Source organism: Alligator sinensis, unplaced genomic scaffold (assembly GCF_000455745.1).
Source record: "Alligator sinensis unplaced genomic scaffold, ASM45574v1 scaffold278_1, whole genome shotgun sequence".
Classification (NCBI taxonomy): Eukaryota; Metazoa; Chordata; order Crocodylia; family Alligatoridae; genus Alligator; species Alligator sinensis.
Window position 1 is genome coordinate 804331 of NW_005841952.1, and position 22486 is coordinate 826816.

The following is a 22486-nucleotide window of genomic DNA, read 5'->3' on the forward strand; positions in this document are numbered from 1 at the left end:
AAAAACCACTATACCTACCAGATGACTGTGAGTACAATTAAGAGTGGGTTGTGAGCCGTTCTTCTTGCTGTACCTGTCTGCAAATGGAAAAACAGTTATAATTGACCTTCCTTCCAGTACGTGAGAATTTTCATGTGCATCTGTAGACACAATCATGCCTTTGTCTTTAGTGCCCATTGGACTCACAATTTTAGTCCTGCTGTTGTTGCAGGTTGTTGCTTCTGATTTGTAGCTTGGGGAAAATATTTGTTTTAACTCTAAGCAAGTAAAATAAAAGTCTAAGGTCTAGGGAATATTACCACTTCCATGTTTGCATGAAATCCCATTTTGACCCCCTTTTTATTAATTTTTTTTTAAATGCATGTCTTTATAGAATTAAATTACTGTTGTTTTTATATTGCATGTTCCAGTATTTTTAATCACATTATACTTTCAGTTAACAATGTATCCCTCTTCCATATTAGTTTCAAAACCCTAGTAGCTTTATCTGATGGTGTATGCTGTCCTCTGAGCTAACTCCTCTGCCTCTTTAAATTTTAGCCAGAGATTAAAAAAGATTCTAGTTGCTTTCTCTTCCCCCTCGCCCAAATCTCTCTCGTGCAGTTACCCTGGGAACCGCAGTGGAGTTCTAGCAACTTTTTCACACACTTCAAAGTTCTCTTTGACCTGGAATTAATTTAGTGGATAACCTTTCCAGAAAGGTTATCCAGCAACTTAACTGTCAGTTTTATTAGGGCTTCAAAACTCTGCCTCTGTTAAATACATCAATATTATAGAACTATGGCCTGGGGAGGATCCAGACCCATATTGCTGCCATCCATGAACCTGTTTCTATTGTTAATCTCTGAAATGCTGCATGTGCACTGACTGTTTTGTGGACACAGTCTCCTCGAATTTACAGGCGGCATGATCCATTAGATTTGCTACCTCTTTTCATCCTTTCCCATCTTTCCTTTATTGTCTTGTCCTGTAGAACTGCCTGAGGAGAAGGAGAAAGTGAAGAAAGCAGCGGATCACTGCCGTCAAATCCTTAACTATGTGAACCAAGCTGTCAAAGAGTCGGAGAACAAGCAGGTAAGAAGAAAGGGAAGCTAGTAACAAGTGTGGGCAAATGGAGGGATCAAAAAAAGCAGCCAGGATGCTGGAGACCTCCAAAATGGCTAGCTCTGTGGCTGAGGGAGTGAGACTTGTCTTCTGGTGGATCTCTGTGCTGCTAGTGGAGCTGGGGTCCCAAGCCCCTGTGAGCCTGTTGAATTTCAAATGATCTCCTATCCATTTTGACTCTTGAGTTTAACCCGAACCAATGTGAATGGCTTCATCATGTCTCTTCCAGCATTTAGAAGATTATCAGCGTCGTCTCGACCTATCTTATCTGAAGCAGGCAGAAGACCCTATGCTGGATGAGTTTCGGGTAAGTGACAGAGCAGAAGCAATGGTTTAGTTATGGTGATGATTCCCCAGGTATTTTTACAGTTGTTTCTGTTGCAGCTTTTAATTATGTAACAAAACACCAAAATTAAGTGGGATGCAGGTTGTAGTCATATTGGTCAAGAGGCAAAAGGGATCAGAACTCGTGGCAGAGGTGCTATCTTTTATTAGATCAACTAGATAGTTGCAAAAAAAAATCTTTATTTGCAAGGTTTCAGGCGCACACACCCTTCTCTCAGGCATAGGAGAAATGCAAAGATTGTAAAATTTCTCGTAGGTGGAAATGAAAATTCATATTTCACAGGAGAACTGAAGGTGTTGTAAGATCTCCTGGTTGGGATAGTTCATCTTGTGCAAATTAGGCTCAGATAAAAGTTGGAACAGTCTTTTTACCTTGATGTTGTCTGGTGTCAAGCAGGAACATCCTGAGGTTGATTGACCTTGAGGATCCAGTGGTATAACCAGCTGAACTGCTAGAGCTGGTGGTAAACTTCTGTGATTTGTGGCGCCTGTAATGTCGCTCACAAATATCCTTGAAACAGAGCTTTTTGATGTATAAGCATACAAAAAAAATTGCAAAATACAAATTCTACATAGATCCTCTCATAGCTGAACATAGTCTCTTGCACATTTACTTAACTTCCACAGGGGCACTAAATAAGTTTATAATAGTCAGAGTTCTTCATTTCAAGGCTCATGGAGTTCACTATAAAGCTGTTCTGTGTAGTCTACCAGCCTGTCAGAAAAGACTTGGCAAACTCTTTATCCCATGAAATGAAAGACTCATGGTAGATATAAAACCTGCTATCTTGCTGGCACCACTTATAAACTCTGAGGCTTGGGAGGAATGGCTTGTGGAAATTACTACATGTACTAGCTTGTCTACAGATCTGCTAAATGTCACAAGCACTGAAATGAATGAAGAATCCATTGACATTATAAAGTCCTGCAGATCATCAAAACAATTCATACATCAGTGTCATCTTCAGGCATTCTTAACTTTCAACTTGGCTGTTGAAACACTAACCAGCTATAATATAAACTGCAAACTTTTGTATAAATTGACAGAACACCAGTAGCAATACAGTGACCCCTCAACTGGCTCAAGAATGTAATTTTAAAAGGAAATTCTTCACCTGATACTTTAAGCTTGTGCAAGGCCCCAGGTTGTAAACCCTTCATCCAAAGAGAATGCCATTGGAATACCAGAGCTTAAAAATGCACGCAAGTCAGAAAGGCTTGAATTGTGACTTCTGCCTTGCATCTAACTTTCAGAGCAGTGGATTATAGGATTCAACCCCTCTATCTCTCACATAATGTCCTTAAAATAGCACTTAAAACAATTCCTTGTACTAAAAACCTGTTATTGAGACTAAACCACCTACCCCCACCATGTTTAATTGACCTGACATTTGGCAGTCATCACAGCGTCTTCTGTTGTTCTTCACATACAAACTACATGGGTGCTTTCACAGGTGTTTGGTCTTCTTTCCCACTCCTGCCATGCAAACCATAGAACCCAGTTTGCCCTGTTCAGCCTATACATTAAGCTTCCTTAATATAGGCCTGTCATCCCCTATATCTGGTCTATGCCTGGAGGGTCCTGTTCTTGCACAACAGAGAAGAATGGACTTTTTTGGGGGTATGGTGAAGCTTCCAGGCTCAAGTGATGAGTGCAGTGATTCACAGGCTCTGGGTTCATCCTCTGTAACTTTTCTGATTCCAGATCTCTCTTTACCAGGCTCTGAATCAGGACTGGTCTTTAGCCTGGAGTATCTATACCCTTTCTCTAAAGTCTTGGTTCTTTCCCTTTATTTATGCTATGCACTCCCTAGAAATGCTGGGGGTTTTGTTTTTTATTTCTTTATTCATTTATTCATTCATTCCCCTATTGACAGAATTTGGATTTAACCAAGCGGAAGATGATTCACGAAGGACCTCTGACTTGGAAGGTGAATCGGGACAAAACTATAGGTGAGTCCTGTTCTGGCAGCTGGCTTAGAGGTGGATTTTGCAACCAGCAGTGGAGAAGAGATGAGTCATTTGTGATTCCCAATTACAGATTGTTCTGCTACCTATGTTGATGGCCGCATATTTCTCAGAGTTGATTAAGTTATTTTCTTCAATCTGAAATGTGCTTGGAGCATCATTAAGACCATGCAGGGACACAGCAGTCAGTCGTGAGCTGATCCAATCCTGCCTGCATCCCTCAGCTGTAGCTTTGATGAGGAAGATAAGCTTAGAATGGCCTCGAGTTGATTGCTGCCTTTGCATGTTTAATAGAAAAAAGGCCTTTTTTCTTTGAACTGGGGTGGGTGTGATGAGGGAGTGGATCTTTATCCTGACCTGGGCCTGTTCTCACCCTGCACAGATCTCTACACCTTGCTCTTGGAGGATATTCTGGTGCTGTTGCAAAAGCAAGATGACAAACTGGTGCTGCGGTGTCACAGTAAGATCCTGGCATCTACTGCTGACAGCAAGCACATATTCAGCCCTGTGATCAAGCTGAACACTGTGCTAGTTCGCCAGGTGGCAACAGGTCAGTCTGAACAATTAGCAGTGTTTAAGAGTGAGGTTACTACAATCTTGAGGCCATTTAAGGAAGCAGTTTGTTTAGATGGTGGGGCAGGGGTCAGGGGGTAAGGTTCAGGACACCAGGGTTCAATTTGTTGATTGTATTGCCAACTTTCTATGTGACCTGAGGCAAGTTATTTAACCTCTGTGCATGTGTTATCCATCCATAAAACAGAGCAGCACTTTCCCTTATGTGGCGTGGGAAGGAGTTTGGATAGAGTCCATAAACCAAAGTGCTTGGAGCTTCCCCAGGTGAAAGGTGCTGTAGAAGTGCAAAGTGACCAGAGAAGTGAGAGGGGAAATAAAACCACATTTAACGTGATGTGAGAAGCAATAATTATTTTCTGTCAGGCTTGAAAGCCTGAGTTAAAGCAACTCATTCATGTTTATGTAGTTTGCCTGGAGGGTTAGTTCACAAACTCTTCTCTCAGTTCCCTTTTGGGTAATAAAAGCATATGTAGGTATCGTTCTGATTTCAGTGCTTTCTAGATAAAACTGTGCAGGACGAAGTGTTGGATTAAACGATTCTTTCTCTCTCCAGATAACAAAGCTTTCTTTGTCATCTCCATGTCAGAAAATGGCGCCCATATTTATGAACTAGTGGCACAGACCGTTTCGGAAAAAAACGCGTAAGTGAGGGGCTTGGCCGCCTATGCTGTGCCGTGTTGTTTTTGTCACCTTTAAGAGAGAGATTGTACCTCTCACTGCCCAAGGAATAGTTCTGCTGTCCAAGTGCTCACCTTCAGCTCAGCCATGTGTGTCCACATACACGTAGCAATTAGTGTCTAAAACTCTCTTCCCACATCTCCCCTCCATCTGGAGTTTTCCTTCATTATGAAGCACAGTGATGAAAGCTCTTTGCCAGCGTGGGCTCTTCCTCAGGGTTTTCATTGCGGTGTCTCCTGTCTTGCCTACAGACCTGACATTTCCGAGCACAAACATTGTGTGTGATTACAAGGTATCTAGCGTACACTGTTTTGTACATCATCCTTATGGACTATACAATGTGTGGTCCATAGAACAGGTGAGAACTACTGGCTTTGGTACAAAGGAGTTTGGTAGATAACCTGCTCTCATGAGTGCAACAGGTGACCCTGGCTTTATTAATAACAATCTAGTATGGCCACATTACATCTTTAAACACCAGCTCATCAATATTTTGTCCTGGGAGAGTGGATGGCTCTGAAGTTGGCAATGAGGTAAAAAAAACAGTCTGTACATTAAGGATTTGAAACTGGCCCCAGATCTTCAGTGAGCAGAAGCTGTCATCCAGTGACTTAAGTGTCCTGCATTGTGTGAGAGTTACTGGTGGGTTTTGATCAAGTCCATCCATGGATGGATGGTACAACAAGTAAATTACAAATGATTTTTGGCTCTAACTAATCACTGTATTCCTGGGGAGTCTCTGGAGAGAATTTCAGATGGCTGGCTAAGTCACAAGGCTAAAGTCGCCTCTGCCCTCCCTACCACCACCCCTCACATCCCCTAAGGAAATCCATCCAGAATTGGGTTTCTAAATGAGGGGATGGAAGGTCAAAGGATGTGCTGGGAGGTGGTCCCAGTGTTTGCTGCTGTTGTCCTTGCTGTCCTTGCTCTGTGCCGATGGAGAGGAGACTTCAGCTTCCAGGAATGTCAGTCTGGCATTTCTTAACAAGCACTGCAAATTCTCTTTAAGTTAAAACATTAATTAGAAATTTTAGAAGTTCACTGCTAGACAAAGACGTTTGTGGTCCCTCCTTCAATCGAGGTGTAATTAGGATGACTTCTATTGTAACAAAGGCTCTTTTCAGTGTGACGAAGCTTTTGTTCATTTTGCTGGCATCTCAAATGGGATATTAAATTCTGAAGTGTAGAAATTAGAGCTGTAGTTTGGGAGTGTCTGTGTGTTTGCAGGCGCTCTGTGCATTTTCATTAAAAATGCCTGGAGACAAAGCCAAGCAGCAGTAGGAATGCAATCCCGGGTTATATTCCCTGGTTTCACTCCAGTAGGAATCTTGCAATGGGGAACATATATTTGGAAAGCAAAAATCTCCCCCTTTTCACCAAACGTTCTGGTTTATTTTGTTTCTGGGTGAACTTTTAGGGAACAGAATAAAATCTCTGCGCCCGCTTCTGTATCCACTCGCAATATCCATGTTGCCTCCCGTTCACTGTGGGATAGGTTAGCGCCATCAGTCCATTGCACAGAATATTTTGCTTTGGGGCAGGTGGGTGCAGATCTTTCGGTGCTGAATTGTGTTTCCAACTGCTGCTTCTGTAGGGTTCCTGCAAAGGCCCTTGCATCAGTCTTCCAGTGCTGGAGCGTCTGTCTGGTGAGGTCAGCCTAATTAACCTGTGGAATTTAACTCGCTGCCTGTTATTTTTGGCCTCTCACAGATGGCAGGACCTGATAGCTCAGATGGCAGGGACAGTGAAAGCCGAGGCTTCCACCAGAAGGGTGATACCATTACCGCAGCCAGGGCCTGGCGAGTAAGTAGAGTTCACTTTTGGCTTTGCTGTTCCAGTATTTTTATTTTTTTTTGCCTCATCTAGAGCAGGATAATCGAGGCCATAATGTTGTTAGTGAGTGTAAATGGATCTTCCTAAAAGAACTCATGTCTCCTTCTCACAGAGAAGAGCGTGAGGAAGAGGAGCAGAAGTTGAAAGACGAGCAGCCTGATATTCCAGCCAGCAGCATGCAGAGTCCAGGTAATGATATCAATAACTGCTAGATTGAGTACAGGAGTGCTAGGCCATGCCTCTTGCATTAGTGGAATCTTGCTACAGCAGTGGAAACCCCGCACCATGAGTCCTACGGTGGAGTGAAAATCGGGTTTTGGAGAGATACTATTAGCTTGTCTGCAGCTGGGAAAGGAGAACCTCAAATGGCTCAGCTTGCTAAAAATGGACCATGTTGGGACTTTCTCCAAAGGTGATCATGTGGAAGAGCCCCTGTGTGTTCATTTTCAGTACTTCAGCTTACGTACAGTTACTTTTGTGTTTTCTGTGTGCTAGATAAAGAGTTGGGCCTTGAGCCTTCCCTCATACTGAAGACCCAGTCTCCTTCAGCTGTTATGTCGGAGAAGTCTGAAGTAGAAGATCTCCTCGTGACAGAGAGGCAGTTTGACAAAGAGCAGCAGGAAGACGAGCTTGTGCTCAAAGACTCCTCCGCGTGCTACGAACAAGCGACCGCAGACGTGCCTTGCGGGGTGTCAGAAGGGCGGTGGGCACTGGATGCGTTAAGGAGCTGTGAGTAGCTCTGGTACTTCGGGCACTTGTGGTCTGGAGCGGCTTGAGTTTTGACTCTGGGAATTTGGGGAACAGTTTGATCCTAAAGAGCATCTTCAGCCCATTCCTGTAGTAGTGGTTGCCTCTGTTTGGGTTGCAGAAATTGGAGAGAGAAAACATAGCGGGCTGGTGTTCAGGGACTTTTGCAGCAAAACTATACCTCAGATGCTGGCTCTTTCTGTAGTTTTGGGCAATTCCTGTAATTGCTCTGGCACGGTTCCCCTGACTGTAGAGCAGGATAATACTGATTTATAAGGAGTCATTAGTTCTCGTCCATAAAGCACTTTGGAAATAGAACAACACTGTGAGGCTCTATGAGGAAGTGCAAAGTCTTATTGTTCAAGTCACATTTTAAACAACAGGTAACTAATGTGCAGAACTCCTTGCCACAGTATAAAGGAGTGCTTGGTAATATGAAAAAGGATGGGCAATTTAGAGTACCAGCATACTTATTTTCAAATTACAGATTTGGGGTGAAAAGGGTTGGGACTGAGTTTATCATCATGCCTGAGGCTGTAAGCCAACCTCTGGGGGAGCTGTGAACATCAGCACTCTTCAAGATGGTTATTCAGTGATTGCTCTTTTGAAGAAGAGGTACTGTCCTCTGCCTCCTGACCCTGGACCACTGAGCTTGGTCCCACATGGCGATTCCTGTGACGACTCTGTTAATTTATGGATGTGAGGGGCACAGGCACACGTGCCTGGCACCTCTGAAGTGGTTATGGTCCCTGGGAGTTGTGCTCTTTGGGGCTGATATATCAATACCCCATTGGCTCTCTAAGCCTCAAGACTTTAGGCATCCATGCCCTCTCCCTAGTTCCCTGCCTTGGGCTTCTCCACAAGGAACGTGAAATCTCTCAAATAATTTACTTCAGATCTTTTGATTCAGCTCACATCAAGTTTTTACAGGATGGGAGAGTACTGTTCCGGCTCTGGCTAGTGTGGGAATATTACTAGTATTTGTTCTCGGAGGGTGTTGAAAACTCATCGTGGGAGGTGTGTGGATGATATTAGCAGTCAACTGTGCCTCTTGGCTCCTAAGATTTAGCGAGCTGCATTTTAATCACAGCTTTGGGTCATTTCACGTTTCTGTAACAGCCTTGCATTCAGATTAGTGACTGCTTTGCTACATGAACTGACAGCATTTCTCAGAGGTGCCGGGAGTGTTGTGAAAAGAGTCCTAATAAGTATCCTTTTTCTGTCATGGTCTGGTTTGAATAACTGGAGTGAGTGAAATCTCACTATTTAAGAATTTACCTTGTATTTGCAGCAGGAGCTTTGCTTTGCTTTGATCTGCCATCTTATGTTCTCATGATATTTGCTCCTTAAATGGAAACTCCTATTAATAGCAGTAGTATTTAGTAGTTAAAACTGTGAAAACAGGAAATTGGAGAGTTGGATTTTTTTTTCCCCTTGCTGTCATTGTCTTGCTGGATGATTTAAGTCACTGATCTGTGTCTTTCCTCATCTGTAAATTGGGAATTGTGCGCTGCACTTACCCTATTTGTAACGTGATTTAAGAGACAATGCTGTGACAAGCATTGTATTCTACCCTCCTCTCCCCCAAGAGTTAACACTGAGAGGATTTGATCATGTGTCTGCGCTTTCCAAAAGAGGCATCAAAGTACCCATCTCATTTCAAACACAGTTGAGATGGCTTCTGTGCACTAGTGAGCACTCTGTGTTTCCTTTCAGTGGGCTTGTTGAAACAGTTGTTGGTGCAGCAGCTTGGCTTGTCAGAGAAGAGGACCCTTGAAGACTGGCAGCATTTTCCCAGGTTTAGGACAGCTTCCCAAGGTGCTTGGGCAGAAAGTGGAAACCAGGGTGGACTGCAGCACTCTGATAATAACAAGATGCACCAGCCTGGAGTGGACCGGATGCCTGTCAGACCTGGAACTAGTGAACCCGCAGCTTGTTATGGTATCCGGACTTCAGCTGAATTCCCAGCTTCACAGGATGCCGTGCAGCTGGTATCTAGAGACGCCAGGTCAGGTAATAATGTAGTAATGGACCTTGTAAGCATGAACGTGGAGACCCCGCTCATGGAGCTGGAAGGAGTGGGTCCTGATGACAATGGAGAGCACTTCTTTGATGCCCGCGAGGCCCACAGCGACGACATCCCATCCGAAGGAGAAGTGACGGAAAGGAAGGAGGATGAGGAGGTGCAGTTACGGATCTCAGGTGAGCAGGTCCCCTTACCACGCTACACTGAATGTAGATCTGTCCAGCTCAAAGGCTAGAGCCTGGATACTTTGTGATCAGTGATGAATAAGTGATATATTATTAAAGAGGACCACAGTTATATTCTCGTGAGGAAACTCTTGCTAATGCAATATGAAACACTTCAAAATAGCTCTTTTGGTCTTTAGAAGTCCTTTCAGCTTGGAGTGTAAAATAATAGCTAATCCTTTGTACTTCAGAAAGGGCTGCACAAATGTTAACTCATTAATTCTCTATTTTCGAGACGGAGAGAGTGAGAAGCTGCAAGGCTAACGGCTTGCCATGGGCCTCGGTACAAAGCTAGGGATAGAACGTAGGAGCTAATGACCCGTCCTCTTGCGCTCTTAGCTTTCAGTGAATTCAGGGCATGCATAAAAGAGAGCATTGCATCAGTCTGCTGCAGCACCATCAGTGTACCAAGGTCTTCCCATAGCCACATCCTCCGAGTTTCCTTGTTTAGGGACCATGAAGAGATGTTGTAAAGTTCATTTTCCAAGTCTGGAAATCGCCCGTTCATGCCACTTGAAACCAACTTTCCTGCAGCCCCTCGGGCCAACACAGGGACCTCACTTACAGACTTACACCCAGGCTTGCAGCGTAGATCTCTTATGCGGAAGCATAGCTTCCTTAAATGATTTCTCCCTATACCAGAAGTTCTGATGAAGAGCATCGCTGTGGGCATGTAGAGATGGCTCTGCAGTCGCTTAGAGATGTTAGCAGTATTATAAGAGCACCAAACCTGTATTTTTTGTTGCTGCATAACATGAAGGCAAAACTTGGGGTATTTTCTTTGGCGAGCAGAAGAAAGACATCTTGGCGCACTACTGTGATTTATGCTAACATACTTTTATCCGGTATTGTAATCTTAAATGGTGTGGTGGACCTTTGTGGTAACTGCAGGGGGACTGTCAGGCTGGTGGGTCCTGCCACGTTGTAGCCCTTGTTTAAATTTGCGTCTGAGCTACAGAAAAAGAACTTGCTGCAGCTTGGCTTGGCTTTGCAATTCTCTCCTGGGACTCCCCTGCAGCCAGGTCTGAAGCTCTTAAAAGCTTTTTTGTTTATATATCATATTATATTTAATGATTCCCCAAGTAGCATCTTAAAACAAATGTTTTCAAGCCTTCCAAGAGGGATGTACGGGCTTGTTCATCAGCACGACTTATTACTCAGTTCCTCCGTCTGAGATGGCAGTTTTGAGAGCTTTCCCAGGGCTCAGCAGGTTCTAGGCGGATGGTCCTGCCACTGCCGCATGTCTGGAGCGGCGGCACTGCACTAAATTGACACAGATGTGGTTATTTTGTGCATCTGGCAACAGAATTAGCTGCTAACTGGTGCATTCCATTTGACCCTCATGCTCTGGAGGACTTATTCATCAATATTTTTTTTATTTAAAAATTGGACTCGCTTTTGGATTGGCTGGATGACACGATCCAGTTGTGTATTGGCAGTTGCTGTCTCTTCCTTCCCTGTGTGACTAAGATTCTTTAAATGCTTAGAACTGACCCCACATCTTTAAATATCTGACTTTTGTTTTTTTTTTTTTTTTACCTCTTACACTGTTTACTTTTTCCATTTAACTAAGCAGGGACATTGAAGCTAGACTGGCTCAGATCTGGTTAATCCAACTCCTGGCTCGCTCGTGCTAGCTTGCTGCAACCTTGGTATTGTCAAGAAATGCCACTGGCGAGTGCTAATCATGCAGACACCTGTGTTACTGTGCGCGCGCACCCTTTTTTGAGGGACTTGTAATAAAAATCTGAAACGAGAATTTTTGGAGCAGTTGAGCACTTATTCTGTGGTTCTTGAATTTGCGAATCCTGTGGCTTGTGAATCCTGGTTCTGAACCAGCCCAGTTCAGTGAACCACTGTCCTCTGTCACACTCGCAGTGCATCAGCTAGTCCGTTTTAAAATAGCTTGAGAGATGAGGCCTCTACCACTTTTTTTGTTCTTTTTTTAAGGTCTTCTTAAATTGTCTCTAGTTCATTTGGCTTTTGGTGACTATATTGAGCTGGTGCGGTTAGTCCAAAGCTCTTCTCTTAACAGGAAATTATTTGATCCTTGACGGATATGGAACGGTGCAGGAAAGCTCCACGGACGATGAGGTGTCTTCGCTAGTCCTACAGTGCACTGCAGGCAGCACCTCTCTGGACACGGCGCAGCAGCAACACGTTTCCCCCAGGGAGGCCCAGTCAGACGGGGGGAGCTCCCTGTTTGCTGAGTTCATGGCCTCCCGCTGGGCGGCTGTGGAGGAGTCCAGCTCCGGAGCACCAAGCCCCCCCTTCTCCGTAGAGTCACGTATCCAGATGATGCAGTACATTCACAAGATCGAGGCTGACCTTGAACACTTAAAGGTACAGTGTGCTTCTGTTGGAATTAGTTGGGGTTCTCCATCCTTGAACTTTACTTTATGAAATTTGAGGGAACAACGAGAAGATCTTGGGGGTGGGGGAGGTGTGCAGAAATGGGGGGGGGGTGTTATATACCTGGAAGGGTTGGAAGCTAAAATTGGCATTATTCCTCTGGTTTTAAATCCCAGGTGCAGGAGAAGCCTGTAGGTCTATCTAAATATATGTGACAGTTAAACAGAGCTGCATTGTTCAAAAAATGTCGGCATTCAGATTGGTATGGGGAAAAGGATGAGTGCCTTGGAAATGGGTTTAAATTAGGTTAAGATGCAGTGTTGGCCATTGGTATTTGGGGTGATTTGCATGAAGTCACCTGCATTAAAGCAGTCCCTAACTGGAGTACCCCCAGCCTTGGAGGTCTAGCTGGAACATGGGGAAAGAGCCACATGTATTTTGTCTTCCAGGAGATCGAGGAAAATTATGCCACTCTCCTTCGCCAAAGGCTGGCTGGATCAGCCCCCACAGATGAGCACTCAGGTACGCGAGCAACATGCCATCCCCTTGTTCCCAGTGCCCCTATTTGTAAAGGGTGACGTATGCTAAAATACCCTGGCACAAAAGAAGCTGAGCAGATTCAGTTGTTAATTTTTCAAACAAAAGGCTTCGAAAGGAGTTCAACCTGCTGATTCCAGATGAGGAAAATCAAGGCAGCCGAGGCTTGGACTTGCTGAGTGCGTTTTCCTTTCCCTGAAAGGATGGCTTGACGTTTGAGGCACTTCAGCATGCTTTGATTCCCTTTAGCCAAGTGCATTGCTTGCCTTTTCAAAGGGGACTAGATTAACTGAAGAAGTAAAGGCAGTTTGAGAGAAGCTGGACAGACCCCTGCTACTTTGGTGGGTAAAATGTCATGTGCACCTCTGGCCCTGTAAGCAGGCATCACGGGTCCCTTTGAACGTGGCCGCAGCAGGTCTTTGTGGTGCCTATAGCTCAGCATCAGCTGTGGCATGTCATTGTCCCCGAGAGCAACACTCTGGGTTTACCATACAATTTGAGCTGGTTATGATGCTCCCTCCCTCATGGCTTCCCACCTTTTCTTTCTTCTTCAGACAAAAGTTAGTCACGTTTTTAGAAGTGGCTGAAGGTTGGATGAAGAGTATCGGCGCCTGCTGGCTTCCGTGTGGACTCTGAGGCTACAGGGCTTCTTTCTGTGGACCATCCAAGTGTTAACCATACTCCAGCAAAGCAGGGAATGGGGTGCTTTCCTTCAGGGGCAACTGCACTAGCCTGGCTGGCAGGGAGTCTCTTCCATTCTCTCCTCTTCCTCTCCTTGCTACTAAAAAATTGTTTTTGATTCTGAACAAACAGACAAAAAAAAAAAAACAACCAAACCAAATGTACAGAGCTTTGGGTGTAGGATATAAAATGTATTTAGACATTAAAAAAAAAAATCATTGTATTTATTTGACTTCATTCCGTGTATCAAAAGCACATTTTAACATTTTTTTTTTTTTTCTATTTGCTTTTTGTTTGAATTGGGTAGTGACAAGTCTAGGCCTCTGCATAGAGTACCCCTCTTCCCCCCACCCCCGGGTCTTGCTGTTCCTGGAAGCAAGTGCAGTTGGAAGGAGAATGTGTGTGCACACGTGTGTCTTGATTTCACTGGGCTGGACTCCACAGTCCCTCCTGGCAACAAAACTGCCATGCAAAGAGCTATTTCGGAAGGGGTTAGAATGATTTATGGCTGAAATGAACTGTATTGAAGAGCATGGGAGCTGTCTCCCTGCTGGGCGAGTGCCTGTTCTAGATAGCTCCTGTCACTGTGTGTAATGAGGATTCTCCATGCACTAAAATAGCCAGGCACTTGAAATTTGGCAAACACTATTCCCCCTCTCCACCCCCAACCTTGGTGCTCTCATTCGTTGACTTGTGGGGCCTCACTGGGAGAGGAGAAAGCTGGGTTTTTTTTCCTTGACTTCATGTTGGCCTTGATCACAATCTCCTTTAAAAGCGATAAACAATGCCTGGAGCTGCAGCACTTGTGTAACTTCTCCTTATCGGACAGAAATAAATGGAAACCCAGGAATGTTTCTGAGGTGTTGGGCAGGTGGGTGTCTGTCGTTGAATCACTACTGAATGAACCCTGGCTGCCAATGGAGTTAGCCACAGGTACTGCTGATTATGGGGCCAGTACATTTTAGTACCTGAAGGTATATCTTGCTGAGGGTTTGTTTTTTTTTTTGCACTGATTGTGCCAAAGTGCTCTCCCCAAACCAGAGAGATGCACAGCAGACAAGGCAGAACAGCTGGAGTCAGAGCCAGCTCTCTAGCACTTCCTTAGGCCAGTTTGAATAGTTTGCTGTTGGAATTTACCCTAGACTAGGAACAAGATGGGAAATTTCTGTCTGACGGCAGAGCTAACACTGGACACTCCAGACTGGTTATTGATAGCACCTGCTCAGAAACTTGCTAGCAGGATGGGCATGGGATAGGCAATTCCAGGCTGTCTCTAGCCTCACAATCTCCCTTGAGTCAGATTGGTAGCTTCAAGTACATAGGACACGTGCCTTCTGCACCAGATATGAAAGTTTTAAACTGAACAATGTGCCAAACCTGTAAATCCTATTAGCATGTTCAAGCTATTACAAGGATGTTTGCATTACTGCATGGACCATGAAGTGCTGAGAATCTCTTTGATCAGCATAAAGGTCATACTCCTTGCTTCATTAACACGCAAGCAGATTTCCCATGTAGCAAATGGCAGAGATTCAAAATTGCTTCTTCCACTCATGCAAAACAAAAACCAGCCTTGATATTTCCCTTTAAAATAGCGGGAAAGGGAGGAGAGGGAGGAGCTTATAAAAGTAGATATCAGTTGCCTAGAAAGGTTTTTGGACTTTGAAAGTTGGAGCCATAATAGAGCAGGGAAGATCTTTCTCATAGAGAAGCCAAGTGCATTGAGCATCATTCTCCTCCGGCAGGAGCTACGTGCTGCCAACATGTTACCTCCTATTCAAGCAGGAGCTCTCTCTTGCTGAGGCCATGCTAAGGGCCACTGTATAAAGGTAGTAGCAGTATAGGCCTTCCAGTGTTATATAGGTGACAGCTCCACACACAACTTCAGCCACCACGTGCCATGAGTTTAAACTTCTGAAAAGCCCAGAAAGTTAACCAGAGCCCCATGTGGAATCTCCTTGCTCCCTAATCCTGATCCAGTGATACCTGATCCCTGGCCAAACTTGGCTCTTAATGCCCTTTTTCTGGTGGTGGTTTTTTCTCCCATCACTTCTGTTGGTCAGAATGATGCCTGTGTCCTGGATGGACAGATGGGAGATGGGTTTGTTTTGTTTTGTTACCCTTTTGCATTGCATGCTATGGCTCCAGCTGCCAGTAACTCTGGCTTTCCAGGGTTGTCAAATGATGCTTGATCCTTCTCAGCCTTGTGCTGTATTTAATATACAGAGGTCAGGCTGTTTCCAAGTATGGGTTCTACACCCAGTGGTGATGGGCTCTGTCTGGGCGTCCTGGCCAGGCACTTTGCTGTTGTAATTCACACCAGAGCCTCTCCTGATCTCTGCCCTCCTGCTAGGGGCATAGGGATCCTGATGCTGCCTAAGCAGCAGCGAGTTGGCCTCATGATGGAGGGGCACACTCTGCACTCATTAACTCCCCATCTGACTCCCCTGTCCTGGGGAAAGCTCCCATAACTGCACTGGTGTTGGGGCAGCACTATGACAGGTGATTGCTATGGACAAGCTAGCACGGCCATGATGTGGGCATTTCCGTTCCGGTGTTGTCTAGATTTGCACTTGTGCTCCCACCGCTAGAGCTGCATGGGTGAGGGAGTGCCCTAGCCTACACTCCAGCCTCTAGCATCTCTCCGCATGCATAAAGGGTGCATTGACTGTTCGTTCCTCTGCTAGTCTGGTGATGGTGGCACATGAGGCTTCAGGATGATGGAGGGTGCTAGATGGGATTAGACCTAAGGAAGTCAAAGGACCTTTTTGGAGCTGAGAAAGAAGGGTAATCCACTTGGACCCAGTTTCATGGAAGCGAAATGACCTGCTGTGCTCTGCTCTGCTTGCTTTTCCGACTGGCCTTGTCATGCTATGTTGATCAGTCTCATGTTAAGGGCATTACTGTTACCTAGTATGATTCTCTAGCTTTATTTTCCTGAGCAGAGTTCCCTGAAATCACAGGAGGAGCCCGTTTCACTCCCTGGCATGTTTACTGTACGGCAGACCTCAGGCATGGCTCTGTGGGGAGGGGGCTGGAGCTCAAATGCACTTTGCAGGTTTCCTGCTTTTTTATTTCCCTTCTAGCCATGGGTTTTCTTTCTGTAAATTCCAGTTTCCAGCTTGGCATGAGGCGACATTTTAACCTGTCCCTGGCTGCTGGTTGTACATTCCCTCATTCAAACTGGACAGTAGAACAGGGCACTGCGCTCCCTGATTTTGTGCATCTCTGTGCGTGTTTCCCCCACCCACTTCTTCCGTGTGCTTTTCTTCTATAGAAGAGGACCCAGGGTTTCTCCTCTTGGGAAGTGAGGAAAGGTTACTACAAAGTCCCCTCTTGAGAAATGCACTCATCTGGTGTCCTGGGATCCAGTTCACAGGACCAGAAGGAAAGGAATCTCTCTCACTACAATAAAGGGGTAGGATAATGATTGGCAACACAGCTTGAGCAAAGCTGACCTGCTTGCTTTGCAAGGAGGGTAAATTGTCTCGTGATTCCACCAGTGGGGGTGGGGATGAGGGATGAAAATCCAAGGGGCTTGAATGGAAAGTGTAGACACCTGGTCAGCTTTCATGCCACACTGCCTATCTCCAGTCTTTCCATACAACATGGTTACTCTGGCTCTTATCGAAGCTGTTCCCGTTTTGGCTAGAAGAGGTGTCTGTTACCTGCGCAGATAACCCCTGAGTAGATGCTTGATGGCATTTGATATTGAGAACTCCCCAGAGAAATCACTTTTTGCCCCCTAGCTGCCAACTGAGAAGCAGATGTACTGCGAAAGGGATACTGCAGCCAACACACTGCTGTTTTTATTTTGAATTATGTCTTTTTGGAATGCTCTTCCTACTAGAATATTTTTATTTTCTTTGTACACCATACAATCATGTACTCTTAACAGAGATTTTACTTTAAAGAGAAGAAAAAGAAATCTGGAAGTATTCTTTAAAAAGAAAAATACAAAAAAAAAAAAAAAAACTTTATTAATAATCCTGTATTTTTACTGATCATGTTTGAATGTCTAAAAAGACTTTATTGTTCTAATTATCCAGATGTATGTTTGTAAAATAGCTCTTTTATGACTTAGCGGATAAGGTTGTATGTTTCTGGAATTAAATATTGGTCACTTAAAAAAATATTTCTGTTTTCAGGATCTGGGAACTAGAAAATTTTAAGCGTTTCAAATATCATTAAATAAGCTTAAAGGAACCGAGTCCTTGACTGCCTGGTTTTGTTTTGTATTTTTTTTTTTTAATTGCCTGGAGTGCTTGGCAGGACAAGCTGTTCCAAAGAGAGAACTTGATGGGCAGGGGAAGCTTTTATTTAGTACAACTGACCTTTCAGACTCTTGATGCTATGGCAAAGTGGGGAGGGAGAGCCTTTCTCACAGTTAACACAATTGTTCTTATTGATTAGTAGCTCTTTCCTGGAGGGAGAGCCCCCCTGCTGGTACCAGTGACAGTCGAGACATCCTGCTTTCACTAACTTTCATGAGCGCGGTGGCTGTCTGGAGAAGGGGCCGACACTGGTCCCATGCGGGGCAATAAGGCTTTCGAGGTCCAGCCAAGGTAAAAGGTCTAAGTGCGTTCTGTCATTCCAGACACCGAAGTCTCCTCTCCCACTGTCATCCCCTGCTGCTTCCATAGAAATCCATGATCAGGCCTGGTGAACTGCTTTCATGCTGATCAGCGCTTTCACCTTCGCCCTGCCTTGTCCTCAGGCTAACCTTCCAGCAGGACAGAGTGAGTAACATAGAGATTTCCTGCCACCGCATTCTCTACTAGATTTTCTTCTAGCATCTGTCATTAATACATCTCGCTCTGAACATCTGCCCCTGAAATCTATGCTCAAAGGTCACCTTTTAATAGCAGCCTAATACCACCCCCATGAAATTCAGTAGGAATCTTTCCATCGATTTCCACGGGCTTTAGGTCAGGCCCTATAATCTTGGGGAACTGAGAACACCAGTTCAGAGCCTCGAAGGTATGTTAACACCCAGCTGCCATTGAATCAACTCGGATAATGCAGTAGTAATAGGCAATAGCTCAGGCAGTGCAAAGCGTTGTCCTCATTGCCTGCCTGTGGTCTCCGTCCCACACATCTTGCTGCGCAACAGAAGTGACGCACAGCAAACAAGGCCAATTGATTCTTTCCTCCTCTTGATAACATGGCTAGGCTGAGGGTTTTGCTAGAGTCCTGCATCCTTTTTAGTTTATACAATCCCCCCATGCTTCTTAATTTTTTTTTAAGCGTCCTCTCTCACCCCGTGCCCTAACCATGTGGAAGTACCACCTTCCCGTAGCAGAAGATATACCCACCCTGCCCAAAACTATGCTCTGAACCTTAGCCACAGCCTGATAAAATGTAAGCACCACCCTGCTGGGATGTGAAGTATTTATCTCCGTTCTAGTGAATTCCCATCTTGTAGTGTTTGAAGTTTGCCTCGAGCTTTATGCAGCGTGTTGATGACACACTGGAGACCTAGAGAAGCTGGAGGATAGGGATCAATGACCTAATAGATCTTCTCATTCTCACCTCTGATTCCTCTGAAACATTTTTAATGCAAGCCATATATCCAGGATATTAATTCTATTGCTTGCAATGACTTAAATGCTCAGTGTTTACCCCTCATGGCAGTCCTGTACCTGCTGATCTGGAAGTGTATGCGATGTTCTTCATAATTGTTTGCTTTTATAGGGGTCAGCGCGGTGGCCTGCTACAAGATCCGGAGGCTACTTGTCTGAAAGGTCATAAGTAATAGGGAGTGTTATAATGTATGAGACAAACTAACCGCTTTTGTCTGCACAAGTATCATAATCCTTATTGGATGGAGCCACCATGGGTGAATAATGGCACCAATGAGTTCCCTTCCCAGTTAACATCTTCAGTTGTAAGAGAAGAGATGCTTGGGGATGCTCTACCTTGTGTTGAGCAGCAGGATGGAGTTAGCTCAAACAACTCTGACTTCGTGCCTAGCACTAAAACAACAAAGCTGCCCCTCAGCCTAACAGGCCAGATGCTGCCGCAGGAGCTTCCCTATAGGAAATCATCTATTAGGATCGTTACACACATTGATAACACCCATAGGATGGTCCTTGCTGGATCTGTGGTCGCTAATAGGTGGGCGGTGACTTGCAGCTGGGAGCTGAAGTCTGGTGTGGAGTGCAGCCCTTGGTATCACTTTATGGGGAATGTTTTTGTTGTGCCAACACATCCTTCCCCTGTCATTAATAGCAGCTTAATGAGCAGTTTGAAAATCTAACTTGGCTGTCAGCGCTAATGCTCTGACTCATTTGTTCAGCGTTGAGAGTGAAATGAGACCAGTCAGTTCCACTTCCTGTTTCAAGTCAGCTGCACTTTCCCGTGGCCGCGCGCTGCAGCGCACGGTGCGCTTGCATTCGGGTTTCCAGCATTGCAGCAGGACGGGGAAGTCCAACCGGAAACGTTCTCCAGTAAAATGAGCTTCCTGGGTGTTTCTTAATCCAAAATCTAACCGTCCGGGCAAAAGGAACTCTGACAGAGGGTCCTTTTTAACAGAGGGCTATTAGAGTTATGGATCTGGCAGCATTTTATTATCGAGGCTTGTTACAGCAGCTCCCTCCTTACCCTGCAAGCGCTCAGTTTAGCTGAAAAGCTGATGTTTCATGTGAAGTGTCTGCCAGCCCATTTTACAAGTGGGGATAACACTCCATCAGGCTTTAGATTTGCTTGCTTTCCTCCCCACAAGTGACTCTCTTGGATCTTTGGTTTTAAACTTGATCCTTTCAAAGAAGTAGTCTGACTCCTTCTGCAAAATCTTTTGAAATGCAGTTCCCTGGAGTGCTTACAAAGGCAGTGGGGTGTCTACAGTGGGACATGACTTCTCCACGTTTCTTCTCCTGCCTCTGCTGTGCGATCCACAACCTTTCTACCATTTGCACATGAGTTGAATGTCCACCTTTCAGTTGCGAGACGGGGAATTAAAGGCCTACAGAGCCATTCCTTTGGCGGCTGCAACATTATGCAATCATGGATATCTGCAAATGGGAGTCTTAGTTTTTATATTTCCATTCACTAGTCGTTTTTCCCTTCGCTAGGATTAAAAAGAGAAAATTTAAGGGGAAACAAAATTGAAGCTTGCTATTGAGGGAATGTGCACGTTTTTTAATAGTGAACATCTGTGCGAAGATTTTTGTGCCAGGCCTTTTGTTTTATTGTGTTATCTGCAGAGAATAGTTTACGCACATCCCCATTATTCAGCCCCATCCCTCTCCCCACCTTTTGACTTCCCTGGCAACGGACATGCTACCTCCCTGGCAATCGATCTGTAAATACCAAATCTCTGGTGTTTTTCCATGTTTGAAGCCCTCTTCCCACCCCCCGCTTTTCCTAATCCCCTTTTGCAATACGTATATAAAGTTCCTTGAGAGATTACTTTATTGTAATTGGTAATCTGAGCTCCATTATGCTTTCCTAATGACGCTGTTCGTGTTTTGCCTATTTAAATGTTATTTTATATATTCTCTTTATTGCTCAGTTGTAAATAAATGATTCAAAATAAACAACTTTGGTTTTGCTTTGTGCCTTCTCCTTGCAGCCAGTGACCTTGAACCCACCCGCGAAGGTGGAGGACGGTGAAAATCAGAAGGTGCTGTATGTCTTGGGGTTCTTTGCGCTGCAGGATCAAGACCCTGAGATTTATCTTCCTATTTTCTGTCTGCTGTAGGTATGAGGGAAGTGGAAGCTAGGACTCTAAGAATCTGCTGCTGATGTTTCGCCCTCTGGACAGATCCTCACGAGTTCTGAGTTGTGCTGTTTGCAGCTTCATGGTGATATGACCTGCACAGTAGCAGTGGTGCTTCGGGTAAAATGTGATTTTATTGTGTTAGCAACTGAGGAGCCCAAATTGTAGACTGAGACCCTCTTGTGCTAGATGCTATACAAACACAGAACAAAAAGAGCCCTCTCTGTTTAGAATAGCTTACAGGGTGCTTGACGATCCTCTGCAGAGAAGAGCTGGAGGAGTGCAGTGCACTTGTCTTCTAGGTCTCTGCATGGTGCCTTCTAATTCTCCTTCACCTCATTGCATCATTAGTAATTTATTACTTGCTACTCTCCCTTGCACCCTAAACAGCAAGGGAAGAATTAGTATGTCACCATGTTCCTGTGAAGACTTTTAATTTTTCCTGGGGGTGGCCGGCCAGCACGTTTTCTGCCAGCCTGTCTGCGGGATGACCTTTTCCCTTTTATCAACCAGTCGATGTGGCTATTTTTCCTAAAATATTGATGAAAGTTGGCCTCAAATGAAAGCTGTCTAGCCCCCAGCATGCAATCCTGCCAGCTGGGCGGATGAGTATGTGAGCGCACGCCTCGACAGAGAAACAGGCCCAGCTGGTGAGGATGCATCCCACAGAAGTGGAAAGCTTTAATGTGCCCAGCTTAAGCACGGTGAACAGTTGACAGAGTGCCCAAAAGGACGAGGCTGGGGCGGCGGGGCAGGGCATTTGGTGTGTGTCTGCATTTCGCTGTTGCTGTTGCATGTTCAGTACTTTTGAAGCCTCTTTCATGTTGGAAAAAAGAAGGTGGAAACTGCTTTTCCCCACCAGAGGGTGCTTGGGGCCAGATACTTATTTTTCTGCTGATTCTTTCTGCCTCTGGACCCTACAGTAAATGCACCACAGTCATAGCCTTTTTAAGAGCGCTCTTGCCCTGCTAAAGGGTGGAGGGATATTTATTTATCTAGTTTTTGGATGAGGGGGACTTCTGCCATTCATTACAATCCACTCTGCAGGGCAGGAGGGGTTTGAAAGGAGCAGGGCTTGCTCTGTGCTGAGGGAAGAGTGCAGCAGTCTGAAGACTTGGAGCCTGCAGTGCAAAGTTCAGGCTTCTGGACTTGTTAGCAGGAGTGCAGCAGTGGGTCAAAGATTGTAACAGTGACCTGAAGGGAAGGGCCACGGTTGCTCCCCCCTGTCCTGGAAACCCAGGAGGAGAGTTAATGCTGAGGTTTTGTGGCTAGTGAATTCAAACTTTCATTGATTTCTATCAAGGAACCTTTTACCAGAGGTCAAATGAAAAGCTCAATAACGTGTTCCCAGGTTCATAGGCAGCTCGCAGGCGCCTGGCCTTTTGTCAATGCAGTCTCCTGGTTTGACAAAAAGAGGGCACCCCGGTCACAGTTACTGCAACTGGAGACCAGGTCTCCTTGACTGTGTGCTTTATGTTAGCGGGCTAAGGGCATTGCTGAGAAGGGAAGCAGCCAGCAGTGAATCAGGGAAGTCCTGCTGCCACCATGCAAATGAATCCTGGAGCCTCTTGCAAGCCCCTTTCACAGCTGAGTGCTTTGCAAATAGGTTTCCAGCCCCATTAACTGACTTGGCTACCTTTGTACAAGCAATTTTGAAAATGGTGTGTCCTGCGCAGACCCACTCCTTGCTGGAAATAA

The 22486-nt window shown here is 45.1% G+C and overlaps 1 protein-coding gene across 4 annotated transcripts in view; it reads left to right on the forward strand.

Annotated features, from left to right (window-relative positions):
* The window catches only part of ARHGEF12 (Rho guanine nucleotide exchange factor 12), a 46953-nt gene extending 33662 nt beyond the window's left edge, over nucleotides 1-13291 (forward strand). For all 4 annotated transcript variants that reach the window (XM_025200034.1, XM_025200036.1, XM_025200035.1 and 1 more), the window contains 12 exons: nucleotides 974-1074; nucleotides 1334-1411; nucleotides 3327-3402; nucleotides 3800-3967; nucleotides 4544-4631; nucleotides 6379-6471; nucleotides 6614-6690; nucleotides 6997-7230; nucleotides 8965-9450; nucleotides 11534-11841; nucleotides 12300-12372; nucleotides 12942-13291. In XM_025200034.1, the coding sequence (XP_025055819.1) occupies nucleotides 974-1074; nucleotides 1334-1411; nucleotides 3327-3402; nucleotides 3800-3967; nucleotides 4544-4631; nucleotides 6379-6471; nucleotides 6614-6690; nucleotides 6997-7230; nucleotides 8965-9450; nucleotides 11534-11841; nucleotides 12300-12372; nucleotides 12942-12952 (1793 nt within the window). In that variant the 3' untranslated portion in view covers nucleotides 12953-13291. The remainder of the gene's footprint in view (nucleotides 1-973; nucleotides 1075-1333; nucleotides 1412-3326; nucleotides 3403-3799; nucleotides 3968-4543; nucleotides 4632-6378; nucleotides 6472-6613; nucleotides 6691-6996; nucleotides 7231-8964; nucleotides 9451-11533; nucleotides 11842-12299; nucleotides 12373-12941) is intronic.
* Nucleotides 13292-22486: the final 9195 nt, after the last annotated feature.